The sequence below is a fragment of the Sinocyclocheilus anshuiensis genome, unplaced genomic scaffold, assembly GCF_001515605.1.
Source record: "Sinocyclocheilus anshuiensis isolate Anshui unplaced genomic scaffold, SAMN03320099.WGS_v1.1 scaffold482, whole genome shotgun sequence".
Taxonomy (NCBI): Eukaryota; Metazoa; Chordata; class Actinopteri; order Cypriniformes; family Cyprinidae; genus Sinocyclocheilus; species Sinocyclocheilus anshuiensis.
In genome coordinates, this window is record NW_015547676.1 from 1,190,262 (window position 1) to 1,205,766 (window position 15,505).

Consider the following 15,505-nt stretch of genomic DNA (forward strand, 5'->3'; position numbering starts at 1 on the left):
TCTCTCTCTCTCTTCCCCATTACACAGCTATTAAAATAGTTCAGATTCGGTTTTTAATGGCAAAGTGGTAATATTTCTTTTAGTTTCTTTATTAAGTTAATTTAGAAATATGTTTGGAACATTTTATGTTTGTTAAATTCAGGTTTTTATTTTTTAAAGGAACGACCAAGCGGCCAGCGGCTGACAGTGAGTTGAGCATGTTTGATCAATTTAGCCTTCTCAAATCAACACGACGACTTGCCTAAAATAAAATCTATAGACATAAAACACTTTTACAGTATTAAAGCATTTCACAGTATTAATTTAAACATTTAACCTAGATAAATGAGCGCTGTTAGGCGCATATCCAATAGTTTGTGTGGAGAGTGGAAGCTAAAGCGCGCTTTGCAGGACATGGAGACGCCAGCGCGATCACTTGCAATTTTTTTAATAACAGTGAAAGCTTAAAAATACGCCGTCATTTTTGCTCATAAAGGTAAGAGTATACCTCATTCGGAACTGCAAAGTCTACTTGTATTTGTGTGCACTAACAATATCAACAAAACCTTGTGCTTTTGTAAAATAAGGAAAACAAACAGTATGCGCTTTCTGTCGTCTTGGTCTTGAGCAGGAGCGCCTCACAATGATGAACTGAAACTCAGCGAATACTTGCCTTACCGTCATGATAAATATATCTATATAATGCTTTAAATTACTATTTTAAAACAAAATAATTAAAATCGAAAACAAAAACTCTTTCATTATGTAATCTGCAAAGAGGCATTTCTCTCTAAAGGCATGTCCAATGAGGAGATGGCGAGTCAGGTTTGTCAAATTCATCTTTGCGATACTGACTCAGAAAACACTAGTTTATTAACAAATAATTCAAATATCCCCTCACTATTTTTTACTTTTTTGTTTGTTTTTTATTTATTTTGTTTGTTTGATTGGTTTTTGGGCCGCTGTGCCAAAATGGTGTTTGCATTCAGTAGCATACGGCAGCATTTTAGTGCCACGTTGAAAATTAACTAAATAAATAAGATTTAGTTATTTAATAAGAATAAAGTCAAAATTACGATAATAAAATCTTGTTATATTGCGTGAAGTTAATGTGAAAATTCCACCTATAGGCTACTCTGCCAAAAAAAGAAAAAAAAGTCCGTGGCATCCGTCATTCTTCACATTTAACATAAAAAACAGCAATAAAATGTAGACGTATTGATGTTTTTTAAAACTCGGATTGATTCATGCATCGTTAAGTATTCTCGTCATGACAGAGGCAAAGAACCACCTGACGCACAGCGGAGATTTAGCATTCTAGATATATATATATATATATATATAAAATCTCTCAACTAATGCTGTAAAATGCTGTAAAATATACATGAGAGTCAGTTGGTACTACATTACTATAATATTTTTATAGTAAAATTATAGTATACTATTACTATAATATTGAAGGTTAAAAAAAATTTTAGGCTGTACAACTGCTTAAATTACACTTAATGAAGTTTTTATAATAATAAAGTTAAAATTACATAATAATATTTCTACTTCAATTCATTTTTTTTAAACATAAACATTTAAATGGTGGCTGTCATAAAAACTTGACAGATTTATTTAAACAAATTAAACATTGAAGAACAGTAAAACTTATAATGAATATGTTATATGGTGCATATATTTAGCAAAATGCCCCTCTCTACATTTTATTTTTCTAGCTGATTAATGAGTTTATGGTCACTGAATATGTTTTTCTGAGGTAAATGTGACGTTACGTGACATACAAGCTGTTATATTGACGTCTTTGCGCGGCTGAAACACTGATTGAGCGATTACATGAGACAGGATATGGATTGTAAAGTTGTACTCTTTCTTTTAACTTACCTTCGGATATTTAGTCATGTTTATTTTGTGTTGAAACTTGTATTAATGTGGAGGAGATGATCAGTTCACGTGCGTCTGTTGATCTGAGGCACTACAGCGATCTGTCACTTCACATTAAACAGCGCCAAAACGGCATTTACTGTTTGAAGCTTTGAATACTGCAATACAATGGACAGAATTTGAAATATGAGACTTTGTTTCATATTACAAGTACCAAATCGAATTCTTATTGCGATTTATTGGATGGGACTGAAAACAGGCTAGACTAATCGATTCTTGGCATTTAAGAATCGATATCGTTTCGTAAAAATGAGAATCGATTAAAATTGAGATATCGATATTTTTTTACCCAGCCCTAATAGTTATGCTGAAACCATTTTTTATTGGTGCAGTACTGGCTTAAATATTTTACACCACAATTAAGTTTTAACTTCTGACCGGCCGTTGTGGAGTGACTGAGCATGCTGAAGTTGCTTGAGGTCTAATGAAGGATTCAGATGTGCTCAGTTTAGATTGTTTTGGTCTTCATTTGTTAACATGCAGTGTACAGTCATGCCGTGTCTGTTCTTGTTTTAGGCTCGAAACATCGCCGTTTACGTGGAGATCAGAAGCTCTGATGAAGAACACGCCAAGCCACTTAAGGTAACATAACACAAGTTTCCATCAGTTTCCACCAACATCTGCTTTAAAATTTGACTCGTGAATATAAATGCTGTAAATCCATTTCCACAGTGCATCTACGGAAAGCCAGGAGGTCCAGTTTTTACCACGACTGCCTGTTCTACAGTTCTGCATCACTCACAGAACCCAGACTTTTGTGATGAGGTTTGCAAAATATTCTTTTCAAGTGCTTTAGCAGCTTTTGCAGGTTACGTTCAGACGAAAGTTATGGGTCTTTTACTGTTTGTTATGATATGCTTGTTCAGGTGAAGATTGAGCTGCCCACACATCTTCATGAGAAACACCATTTACTCTTCTCCTTCTATCATGTGACCTGTGACATCAATGCGTGGATATCTACACATTAAAGAGCCCTCATCCACCAAAGTGAGTGCAAGAATCCAGAAAAACATAGAAACAGACAGTTTAGAAAAAGAAAATAGATGAATACAGATATAAGTATGATGATGATGATGAAGATATAAAGTAAGGATGAAGACATAGAAGTGATTCAAAGGCAGCTTTATAGGTCACATAAACTAGAAATCAGAACAGACCATTTTCACTGACAGTAATGAAGCTTCCGGAGTTATTAACATCATAAATCTGTAGCAAAAAATGAATGTACATTTATATCTCTATACTTTGTGTTATATAACCTTGGCATTCAATTACATACAAACTATTTCTAATAGAGTGATAGCAAATGTGACATCTCTATCTTCTGGCCAATATAATGAAACTCGCGATATTTTTTTTTTGGAAAGTTGTGGATTTATTTTTTTCTGTTGGAGCAAATGGGAATGCAAAAATTATATTTGTTGTAGCCCCATATGCAAATTTAATATATGTACATATATTACACTTCCATATATGAAGTATGTGGTCATTTGAAGTAAAAACATATATGAAACCTATAAGAAATTGGAATAATTTAATATATTAACATATACTGTATATCCAGCCCATTCAAATATATATGTATGTGTAATATATTTTTGGACATATGTCATGTACATTTATACCCATCCTAAAACCCGTCAACAGTAATGCATTGCAAGTGACGTGAGTTACGTAATCAGATTACGTTTTTCAAGTAACTAGTAAAGTAATGCATTACTTTAAAATTTACAATGAAATATCTGAGTTACTTTTGCAAATAAGTAACACCAGTTGCTTTGTTTTCCCATTTGTTCACTGACAGGTCTCCTGTCCCAGTGTAGAAAGAAATTGGGAGTGAGGTGCAGAGGCATTAAATTTAGCTTTTGGTGTGAAAGGGCCCTTACAGTTGCCAAAAATATAACTTTTGATTTTTTTGTTATTAAAAAAACAAAAAAAACAAGCCCAGCCCAGGTGACAAAAAGTAACAAAAAAGTAACCTAATGCATTACTTTCCATAAAAAGTAACACCATTAGTTAATTTCTATGGAGTAACACGATATTGTAATGCATTACTTTTAAAAGTAACTTTCTGTAACACTGCCTATCAATACATGTTGATATTATATAAGAATAAAAGCTGTAAAAAAAGTTTCAAATGTTTCAAAACAGGAGACCCAAAGACAAATAATGATGATTCACATGCGAGATATTATAGTAGTTTGTTTTTCATATTTTTCTTGCAGAATGGCTCGGATGTGAAGTGGGTCGATGGGGGGAAGCCGATCTTCAAAGTGTCCACTTTGGTGCTTTCTACAGTTTATACTCAGGTAAAAAAAGAGCCACAGTCTCAGATTAAAATTTACAGTTATCTTGCTCATGTTTGTGATTTCATAATTCCCGTGGGTTTTTTTGCAGGACCCCCATCTAAACCGCTTCTTCCAGCAGTGCCAAAAACGAGAGGCAGACCTCTCTCAAGCTCCTACCTCAAACTTCCTCAATTGCCTTAAAGTAAGTGTGTTCAGGGCCTTAACTGGGGGCTGAAAATCTGTCAAAACGGAATTATAATTAAAAATGCAACCCATTTTATACATATTCATAAATATATTATCCAGAGACAGACATGTAGCTGATTGCAAAATGTGTATTACGTAAAGTCAAGATCCACTTAAGATCAAGATCCAGTTAAAGACAGGGACCAAATTGTACAATTTGCTTAAATTTAGGCTTCTTTTTTTTAAGCAACGCATATATATTGTGTGTTTTGCTATTCTACACTGTTTCTCTCTCTCTCTTTTTTGAAGTGAAATCAAAATGCACATTTTTAAAGTTTGAAATTATGTGTAGGTATTGTTTAACTAATATTCATCATATGTGACCCTAGACCACAAAACCAGTCATAAGGGTCAATTTTTCGAAATTGAGATTTATACATCATCTGAAAGCTGAATAAATAAGCTTTCCATTGATGTATGGTTTGTTAGGATCGGACAATATTTGGCTGAGATACAACTATTTGAAAATCTGGAATCTGAGGGTGCAAAAAAATCTAAATATTGAGAAAATCATCTTTAAAGTTGTCCAAATGAAGTTCTTAGCTATGCATATTACTAATCAAAAATTAAGTTTTGATATATTTATGGTAGGAAATTCACAAAATATCTTAATGGAACATTAATATCCTAATGATTTTTGGCATAAAAGAAAAATCTATAATTTTGACCCATACAATGTATTGTTGGCTATTGCTACAAATATACCCCAGCGACTTAAGACTGCTTTTGTGCTCCAGGGTCACAAATATGTTTGAATAATGCCTGTGAAAATTCCTCAACGTTTTTAGGTGAATATTCAGTCCATATTTTTATATGAACTCTTTTTTGTGCTCTCAGGGCCTCTTGAGTATGGAGAGGATTCATGTCATAATTCGCTTCCTTCCTGTTATCTTCAACCAGCTCTTTAAAGTGCTCACTCAAAACGACACTGACGAAGTGTCCACCAGCACCACCAGGTACAAAACCCATCACTCGCTCTTCTGAACGCACTCAGTCAACAACTCTCACTTTAACATTACATGTAAACCTCTTTTCCATCAGGGTCCTGGTCCACATCTTAGCTAAGTGCCACGAGGAGAACCTGGGCCACTATTTGCACTCTTACATAAAGGTACATTATATGGCACAATCCTAACTGTGCCGATGTATCATTTCACTCATGCATGTTGCTGCCAATAGCTAGGTACGGTTGAAGCCAGATTCTTGCAGTTTACATTTTAAAGCTTTAAAATGTTGAGTCTTGAATTTAAAATCCAATTTCTTTTAAATGCACATATCGACATTTGACATATCTGAAGAAATTATCTAGCAGGGAAAATAAAGTTGCTGGTGCAGAGACGGTAAAGGCTTTGTTTTTGTTCTTGTGGAAACATGTCGGATGTGTTTCTCTTTTGTTTATCCAGTTTGTCTTTAAGACTGAAGCGTGTGGCTTCAGAACGGTTCACGAAGAGTTGGCCAAGGGCATGACCTCTGACCTGAAGAGCAACGACCAGTCGATCATACGCAATATCCTCAAGGTGAGCTAACATCACCATCTCTCTCTTACAGAAGTCATGGACTGTTTTTAAGCCTGTCGACTGATATCTGTTGGGTTCCCTGCAGTTCTCGTGGTTCTTTCTCGAAATCATAGTGAAGTCGATGGGGCAGCATCTGCTGGACTCAAATAAGCTTAAGGTAAATACTGAGTCAGCAGACGTGAATTCATGCTTTATTCATCCTATTCTTTTTTTTGTTGTTGTAATTTTAACTGTAGTCAGTCGGTCAGCCTAAAATAATGACTTATAATAAGGGTCACGCTATAGTTTGAGGACCAATGCATATTACTGGCTGTATATTAGTACTTATAAAGCACATCTTAATGCATTATTCTGCAAGGCCATATTTTAGATAACTCCATACCTAAACTTAACTACCTTACTGACTATTAATAAGCAGTAATTAGGAGTTTATTAAGGCAAAGGTCGTAGTTAATAGTGAGAAATGCTCCACAAACTAAAGTGTGACCACATTCAGAACTCTTGGTTTGATTTTAAATAAACTTTTGACATAAGCTTAAATGTAAAATGCACCAGATACACGATTAGTAGCACTGTCTTGCTTTTCGGTGATTTAGATAAGCGTTTATAAATCAAACTGGGTTTGCTATAAATGCTCAATACAGTCCTAAACTCTGTATTGCTGTAAATACTCAGACTTTACTTTCCAAATAATTTTTTCTCTCGTTTATAGCTGTTGCACCTGTAATATTTGACCTGTGTTCACAATTTTCTGCAGCTGTGATCACCTTTTACCATTTTCCTTATATAACCAACAAATCTGAATAAAACCGAATAAATAAAAGATGTTTTGAGACGTTTTTTCTGCACATCAAGTGACTTGCACAGAACTGCTTCTGTGTCTTTCACGCTGTTAAACTTGTTTATTTAATAAGAAATGCGTAACAAATGTGTTTGCTCAGCTTCCTCGACCGCAGCGATTTCCTGGCACTTTCCAGAGTCGATTGGAGACCCTGATCATGACGATGTCCGATCACATCTTCTGGAAGAATAAAGAGCTGGCAGAGGAGACACGCAGCGCTAATATGGCCATAGCGGCCTTTGTGAAGGTCACACAGCACACTACAACTGAGATAATTAAGACTTTTAAATGTTGTAAATATGTGCATAATGAAGTGAATAATTAAATTAGATGCAGGACTCATTTTAATGCACATAAATAGGTTTATGTATTTTGTGTGTGATAGTGTACTGTACATGCATTTGAAATTGGACAGCCTGAATAGTTCATAATAATGTTATAAACTTGTTTCCGTGATCAATTAAAAGATATGCATTTCCCGTCCTCAGCGGTGCTTCACATTCATGGACAGAGGTTTCACCTTCAAACTGATCAGCAACTACATAAACATGATCACAGCCAGTGACAATAAGGTACCTGAGCTAAACTTTCTCACTTTTCTGTATCTCTTAAGCCGTGGTAACACTAGACGTGAGCATGTGTGAACAATAGAGGATCTGAACGTGATTGACTGACCTCTTGATTTAATACAAACGAAGATGCAGTATTTGCATGCTCAAAGTCTAGTGTGGCCACGGCTTTAGCATTAAAACAGTGACACTACACATTAAAAGATCCTGGTTATGATGAACTTTTGTTATGTAATGACTGACATGTATTTATGTATAATTTATTTGTGTTTTGTCTGGCTGTTGAATTCATTGACCGTCTCTGTGTTGCAAAGTTTATCACTAAAGAACCGTGTGTGTGTGTGTGTGCGTGTGTGCGTGTGTGCGTGCGTGCGTGCGTGTGTGCGTGTGTGTGTGTGTGTGTGTGCACAACGTGTTTTGGGTGCAAATGTTGTTTTTCCAGATGCTGTGTGAGCTGAAGTTTGAGTTCATAAGGGAAGTGTGTAACTATGAGCACTATGTCCCTCTGAGTCTTCCCATCCCGTCTGCACGAATCACAGGTCAGGGAGCACCACGAGCGCCACCTCTTTGTGTCTCATGCGCAAAACTTCACGCTTGCATTGTAGTCCTAATTAGCATACTGTAGACCACACCCCCTGATTTTCTGTCTGTCTCATTTCTCTCTGTCAGACAAGGCATCACCGGAAACCCAAAGTGCTCAGGGTAACTATTAAGTGTTTTTTACTGAACTTATTTTACTTATTTGTAAAGTTTTCTGTGGCAGTTTAATGCAGTTTTCAGTCTGATTGATAATAAAATTCAACCCTGCGAGTGAGAACGGGTTGGAAAATCTCATATCTGTATGAGTGGATGAAGTACAAATATCATGTACTTGAATGAGAAAATCAGTTCACTGAAAAAAAGAAAAGAAAATTGAAAGACTACATAAACCAACAGCACAAAAACACAGGATCATGACACTGATTTCATTTAAAACAAAATGATCGTTTTTTTTTTTTTTTTTTAGACAAAATGATTGTATTTGATTCGAGACAAAGTGATTATATAGCTTCAGAAGACTTGGATTACCTGTACGTTAACTTTTTGAAACTCAATTTACTTTCATAGTATGGACAAAAACATTCAACATTTAAAGTACAGGAGTCCAGTTAAAATATTGCTGCAGTTTAATTGCTCCAGTTGAGTAAAGCTGATCTATTAGGACAATCTTTTTTATGTTTGTGATTCAGTGTCCTTCTACTGCTCTCAGTATCTGTTGAAAGATGCACTCCTGCAGTATATTCCAAATCTTTGTGTCAAACATTGTATGACAAATAAACAGAAATTGAATTTGATTTTACAGAAAATCTTCCCCTCCGTTAGAGCTCTCAAGTTTCAATAACTTACACCATATTCTGTAACGTATAGCAAGACTCCAGTCATATAGTCACATCGTGCTGCCATGATGAGGTTACCTGACAACTCAAATACATATTCTATCTCAGTAAACATGTTCACTCACAAAATAAATGCATTGTCACACTGCGCATAGTGATCAATTATGTGGTTTCTCTCTGTGTCTTATTTCTCAGTGGACTTTCCAGAGTATATTTTGACGGAAGAGTTCTGCAGGAAACATTTTCTCACAGGATTGTTGTTGAGAGAGCTGGGGCTCGCTTTGCAAGACGAGCAAGACCTGAGACACCTCGCCCTGGCCTGCCTGAAGAACCTCATGGCTAAACATTCACTGGACTCCCGTTATGCCATAAAGGTGAATTTTGACAGTGATAACATTTAAAGTATATAGTTGTTGTGCACCATTTATGTTAGTCTGTGAACTGATTTTAACTGTATTGTGTTTGTGTGTGTGTAGGAGAAACAGGCACGGATAGCCTCTCTGTACCTGCCACTTTATGGTCTGATCCTTGACAACATGCCTCGCTTTTTCCTCAGAGATCTGTTTCCAATCTGCCTGACGGCCAGTGACCAGGTACACATGCTCAGGATGCTCATTTATCAACTGAAATGAAATATAATAATATTTGTTCATATATTTTTATCAAGAACTTGCATCAGCTGAGCAAGATCTCACGTTTTAACAGGGGTGTAAAGTATTTCATTACTACACTTGAGTAATATTTATTACTATATTATTTATTATTAACAATTCCACAATTGTTCAGTTAGAATCAGGTATTACCAAGAGCAATGTAAAAGCCCTTCAACACTAAATGCAAAGAAAAAAAGCCATACTGGAGCAAAATTTCTGATAGGGAGTCTCACACTCATCCAGGCCACCCCATTTAACCACAACAAATTCTGAAACCACCAACATTACATTACATAAATGTAGAATACTACATTTTTAAATGCTATCCCAGTTTCCTTCTTACCTATTAAAGGAAGGTGTGTAAGAGCAGCACTGAGGCCCTGTAGTCTACCAACCAGGGCTTAAAAATAGAAAAAAAATTAAATAAAATCAATCGGTACACTCCGAACAGAATCGATATTTTAACGTTCATGCGTTCTTCTGTATTATTACTGTTCCGAAACCAGTTTGAGTAGAAAAAATACTGGTTAATAACATTATTTTTTTTACTTTTTCTATGCCTTTAATAATAATAACAATAATAAAGGTACAGCATTTTCTTTACTCAAAAAGAAACAAAAACACAAAGTGAGTCTTGATCTGGTATCTTGCGTTTAGTCTTGATTTTGGCCAAATGTATTAAACGAAAGAAAAAACTGTCAATGCTTTAAAGACATTAAAGTATTTTTTCACGATATTTAAAAATGTTTACTGCATGGTTAAAAAACCCTACTCGTATAAATTGTGTTTTGAGATGAAAAAGCATAAGTCAAAGTCAAAGTCAAAAAAACAGCAAGTGTTTATCAAAGTGCTGTACACACATAAAAGAATAAAAATACTTTTATTAAGTTTAAAGCAACACAAAAGAAGACAATAAGACACCATAAAGACAATAAAAGAAAGCAGCTCTCATGTAGCGTCAAATGCCAGACTATAAAACTAAGTTTTTAGGCTAGATTTAAAAACAGCAAGTGTTTGAGCCTGTCTAATGTAGAGGGGCAAACTGTTCCAGAGCTTCGGGGCTGCCACTGCAAATGCTCGGTCACCCCTGCTCTTCAACTTTACTCGTGGGACAACTAAAAGCAAATGGTCAGCAGACCTTAGTGCTCTTAGTGGAGCATACAGCTTGATCAAGTCGGACAGATATTTAGGTGCTAAACCATTAAGAGATTTTAAAACAAATACCAAAATCTTAAACTGAATCCTAAAATGGACAGGTAACCAGTGAAGAGAGGCGAGAACGGCGGTGATGTGTTCCCGCTTTCATGTACCCGTCAGCAAGCGAGCTGCCGCATTCTGGACCATCTGCAGTCTGGAGAGAGAGGCCTGACAAATACCTATATAGATGCCATTACAATAATCCAGACGAGCTGAAATAAAAATATGAACGATTCTTTGAAAGTCTTTAGAAGACAGGAAAGATTTCACCTTGGTGAGATGTCTCAATTAGAAAAAAAATAGATTTAACTACCGAGTTAATCTGTTTGTTCCATTTAAAATCACAATCCATGATAACACCTACATTTTTTACATAGGGCTTCACAAGTGGTTTCAATTCACCAAGGTCCAAATCTGATGACTCACAAGTACCTCCCGGCATAAACAGTATAACTTCTGTTTTATTTTCATTAAAATTAAGGAAATTTAGTGCCATCCAGGCCTTCATTTCCTCAAGACACTGCAATAGGGGCGCTAAAGAGCAAGTATCTTTTCGTTTCAAAGGCAGATAAATTTGCGTATCGTCTGCATAACAATGAAAAGAAATACCAAATTTCCTAAAAAAATGTCCTAAGGGAGCATATACAGGGAGAACAGAATAGGCCCCAAAATGGAGCCCTGGGGGACCCCACACGTGAAAGAAGCAGTTGAGGAGACAAAGTCTCCAAAATGAACTGAGAAAGTTCTTTCGGACAAATAGGATCTAAACCATCACGACGCAGTACCCTTAATACCAACACATTGTTCTAAGCATGTAATCAAGATCTTATGGTCTACAGTATCAAATGCAGCTGAAAGGTCTAGTAGAATTAAAATCGCACAGTCCCCTGAGTCAGTAGCAAGTAACAAGTCATTAAAAATTTTCAACAGTGCAGTTTCTGTACTTTGTAAAGATTTAAGAGTCGCGTAGGCTGTATGTTGCATTTTATTTTTACATTCAGAAATAATGTAGGCTAAAACACCGGTAAATAAAGCAAATTTATAAACATTATTAACACAACTAGGCTATTTTAGTTCCCTTCTCTCCACAACAAATCCTAAGTTAACAGAATTTAGGCTAGGCTATATAAACATCAAGCCTAAATTAATTCATTTAAAGCGAAATTGAAACCTCTCTCATTCGGCACGAATCCAAATGTTTCCATATTCGTGACATATCTGGATGTTAAAGTATTATTTATGTAAACTATAGGCTTTGTTCTTCACTTGCATTATCATACTTGTATTTTTTTTTCTTTTCATTTTTGCCATTAAAATAGCCTGAGATGCTGACATGGCATTAAATAAAAATATACTACTAACTCGCATTATCTAGGCAAAACATCATCCTTCACATCGGCTATATCAGCAGTGAGGCGCTGGTCACACTGAACAGCACAGAGCGTATACGGACTATTTAAATTGAGCAGTGTAACTTTTTATGTTTCTTTAACTGTGTATTTTATTTTGATAATGAACAGGCTGTGATGTCAAGTTAGCAAAAATATGTGGTAAGTGCGTGTGAGGCACCGGCGCGATCACTGCATTGTTTTCCCAACTGTTACTTCATAATTTATGGTCATACCAATGCTGGTTGGTCGCACAGATAGAAGCAAAACATCATTCAAATCTTTAAAGCTTTTCAAAATGAACAAAACGGCTTTCTGCCGTCTCGGTTTCCTTTCCGTGAACTTTGGATCGCATCACAATGAACCGAAACTCAGCACATTTTTTTCTTTCGTTTTGTTAATCTGTTAATGATTTTAAGTGAATCATGAGTGTATTAGGCCTATATATTCCTTTTTATGTATATAGTTTTATTCTATTTCTCCGTTCCCAGAAGCGCTGCAGGTGCGTTATGTGACCTTGTTGAATCCATGTTCTAATACACTATCCTGCCATTTTTGCTGGTTTCAAAACACACAACAAGCTGCATATTAGCCTACCTGCCATTCATTTTCACTAAAATGTAGGCCTAATGCTTGGCGGTTCGTGACATCCTCGGATAAACTAACGCCAGGGCACTGCCATTGCGACTTACCTATGATGAGTTCACGTTGGATGCATCAGCATCATATTTGCTTTGGCCTTACCACTTGAATTGGGGATTGGTTGACTGCAAAATTCAAATATTAAATGGAACAATAAAATAATTAATGAATTAATAATTATTAACCAGTTAATGGCCATTTCATATTTTCGATTCTGTTCTGAACTATTAAATTTGATTTTGTTTCTGGTTACGTTCCTGTCAAAATTTTGTTAGTTACCGGTTTTTGTTTTCAATCCTTGAACTGGTTCAGAGCCCTGCTACCAACACAACAAAAGAGAATAACTGCACTTATTGCCCTATTGGAGGTAGAGGTGGATGCTGCAATGCTTGAATTGCTGCCAGCCCAAATATTGCTGGTGTAGGTATTCACAGTTATTGGTCAGGGAGTGCCAGTGCGATGAAGATCACTAGTGATGGAAGCGAAGTCCTAATAAAATGCATGTAACATGAGGCCAAACCGGGAAGCTGTGTGCTTTGGAAACAGTCAACTCTCCATTGTTGCAACCTTCTCAGAGTCAGTTGCTACACCATCTGTCCCAACCACATGTCCAAGGAACATTGTTTTTTGAACTTCTTGGGGTGGAGGTGCAGTCTAGCATGACATGGTCTGGTAGAAGACTTGCAGAGATGCTTTAAAGTCCATTACATTAACCAGTAGACCAAAGAGCTGTGTTGTTGGGTGAGCAGTCCGTTGGCAGTGACTCCTTCCTCTGGTTGTGCTGGGTAACAGTGAAGTGAGGAAAGGAGCAGGAATCCGTTTCAACAGCCTTGAACACAAACACTTACATGGTCAGAATATTAAAAAAATTGTGATCAAACAGGATACTTTATCAACTTTGTTCACTAAAACTACTTTGGGTTGGGGGGGGGATGGGGGAACTGCACACAAATCCAAAATTTAAAATGCATCTGCACTTTCACAACCTCAAGGCTTTAAAAAAAAAACACGTCTGCATTATTTTAGACTGAAATTACATCAGCTCTCCCATTGTGGTGATTGTTAAATGTGTCACGAACTGAGAAATCAAAATTCCCTTGATCTTTTGATGCATAAGAGGTCATTGTATTATAAAAACATCCTGTAAGTTTAAGAACTCAAATCTTTCTCATTAGTCTAAAAACAGCTTATATTGAAGCCAGTCTGCCAAAATGACAGCTTGTGGAATATACGACTCTATGATGTAATAGTGTGGCTAAACAATCTGCCACGTCTATTTAAACAGAGCGTTCCAATGAGGGGAGTCAAAACAGGGCAGAAAATAGCCTGTTACTTCTAAATTATGTTTTTTGATGTAAACCTCTTGATGACATTATAAGTGGACCTCAGGGAACAGTACAACGCTAAAGTAAAAAACAAAAGTAGTTCATGAGGCCTAGTAAGTAATGAGTAATAAGATTTCCTTTACAGGGTTCCAGAGATGATCTCAGTGTCGGAGTAGGTTTAGCAGGTCAGGTGACCCATGTTTTACGCCATGGGAACTCGATGGATGCGTCCTTAACCAAGGAAGTGCTCAACTCCATTACAGGTACAGTGATGCTGCTTAGACTGTCACCCTCTATTCATAGTCTATTCCTCACACAAATCTGTCATGCTTTCAGAACATTTGGAATATGATATCACAACGACAAAACTGTCATTGTACAGAAGAAAACATCCTTTAAAAAATAAAAGTGCCTAAGAAGAATGTCTTTCACATACTGATTTGCTTTTTTCCCCAGCCTTTTCTTCATTGGCCGTATCAACAGCTAACAATGCAGACTCCAGAGGCTCTCTCATCAGCATCGAGTCGAACCCCAGCAACAGTGACCGCAATAGTGAGAAGATGGATGGATGTGAAAAGGTGAGCAAGTACATGAACTGACAGACAGATAGATAGAGCCAACATAACACATGAACAAAAACAGAAACTCAGAATGAATGAATGATTTTTCTCATATAACAATGATTGTGATGACTGTATTCAGTTTACCAGGCCGCAGTCTCTCATTGGGTTTGGTGCACGCTTTGACAAACTGGATCAAGCGGAGACCAGAAGTCTGCTCATATGTTTCCTGCACATCATGAAGACCATTTCAGAGGGTGAGACTTTAAATCACTGAACCTCGGAAGAACATGTCTATTGCACATATTCACATCTCATACTGTAGCATAGTGACCTGTAACATAATACACTGTTGTGAGGATGATGTGCTCTCTGTGTTGCAGTGGTGCTGGTTTCATACTGGCATCGAGCGATCCACCAGGAGATCAGCGATTTCTTCAATATCCTGGAGTGAGTGACTACTCTGTTCATAAACACCAATAAACGGAGGAATGAAAAAGAAAGAAGGAATCAAATCCTTGTGTGTTTTCATTATTTTGCGTACTTCTTTTTTTAAACAGACTCTGTCTCCAACATTTCCGGTTCCTTGGAAAGCGTCACATTGCCAGGTAAGATCTCTCCTCAGTTAGATGTGTTTTATGTGTGCTCCGGTGCGTCTGGATGAATATAAGGGTCATCTCATCTCATCTCATATCTCATCTCATCTCATATCTCATATCTCATCTCATCTCATCTCATCTCATCTCATCTCTTCTCTTCTCTTCTCTTCTCCTCTTCTCTTCTCATGTCATCTCATCTCTTCTCTTCTCTTCTCATGTCATCTCTTCTCTTCTCTTCTCCTCTTCTCTTCTCTTCTCATGTCATCTCTTCTCATCTCTTCTCATCTCATCTCATCTCATCTCTTCTCTTCTCTTCTCTTCTCATCTCTTCTCTTCTCTTCTCTTCTCTTCTCTTCTCTTCTCTTCTCTTCAAGATAA

General features: G+C 36.5%; 1 protein-coding gene across 1 annotated transcript in view; it reads left to right on the top strand.

Annotated features, from left to right (window-relative positions):
* Nucleotides 1-15,505, top strand: part of LOC107703008 (dedicator of cytokinesis protein 10-like) — an 89,274-nt gene that overhangs the window by 50,085 nt on the left and 23,684 nt on the right. Inside the window, 21 exon segments of the mRNA XM_016505496.1 lie at nucleotides 2,443-2,508; nucleotides 2,599-2,691; nucleotides 2,793-2,874; nucleotides 2,876-2,913; nucleotides 4,152-4,235; nucleotides 4,324-4,416; nucleotides 5,298-5,416; nucleotides 5,502-5,571; nucleotides 5,864-5,977; nucleotides 6,063-6,134; nucleotides 6,919-7,065; nucleotides 7,307-7,390; nucleotides 7,830-7,926; nucleotides 8,057-8,089; nucleotides 8,959-9,137; nucleotides 9,240-9,356; nucleotides 14,114-14,231; nucleotides 14,425-14,546; nucleotides 14,671-14,785; nucleotides 14,912-14,978; nucleotides 15,089-15,136. Of these exon segments, the coding sequence (XP_016360982.1) occupies nucleotides 2,443-2,508; nucleotides 2,599-2,691; nucleotides 2,793-2,874; nucleotides 2,876-2,913; nucleotides 4,152-4,235; nucleotides 4,324-4,416; nucleotides 5,298-5,416; nucleotides 5,502-5,571; nucleotides 5,864-5,977; nucleotides 6,063-6,134; nucleotides 6,919-7,065; nucleotides 7,307-7,390; nucleotides 7,830-7,926; nucleotides 8,057-8,089; nucleotides 8,959-9,137; nucleotides 9,240-9,356; nucleotides 14,114-14,231; nucleotides 14,425-14,546; nucleotides 14,671-14,785; nucleotides 14,912-14,978; nucleotides 15,089-15,136 (1,958 nt within the window).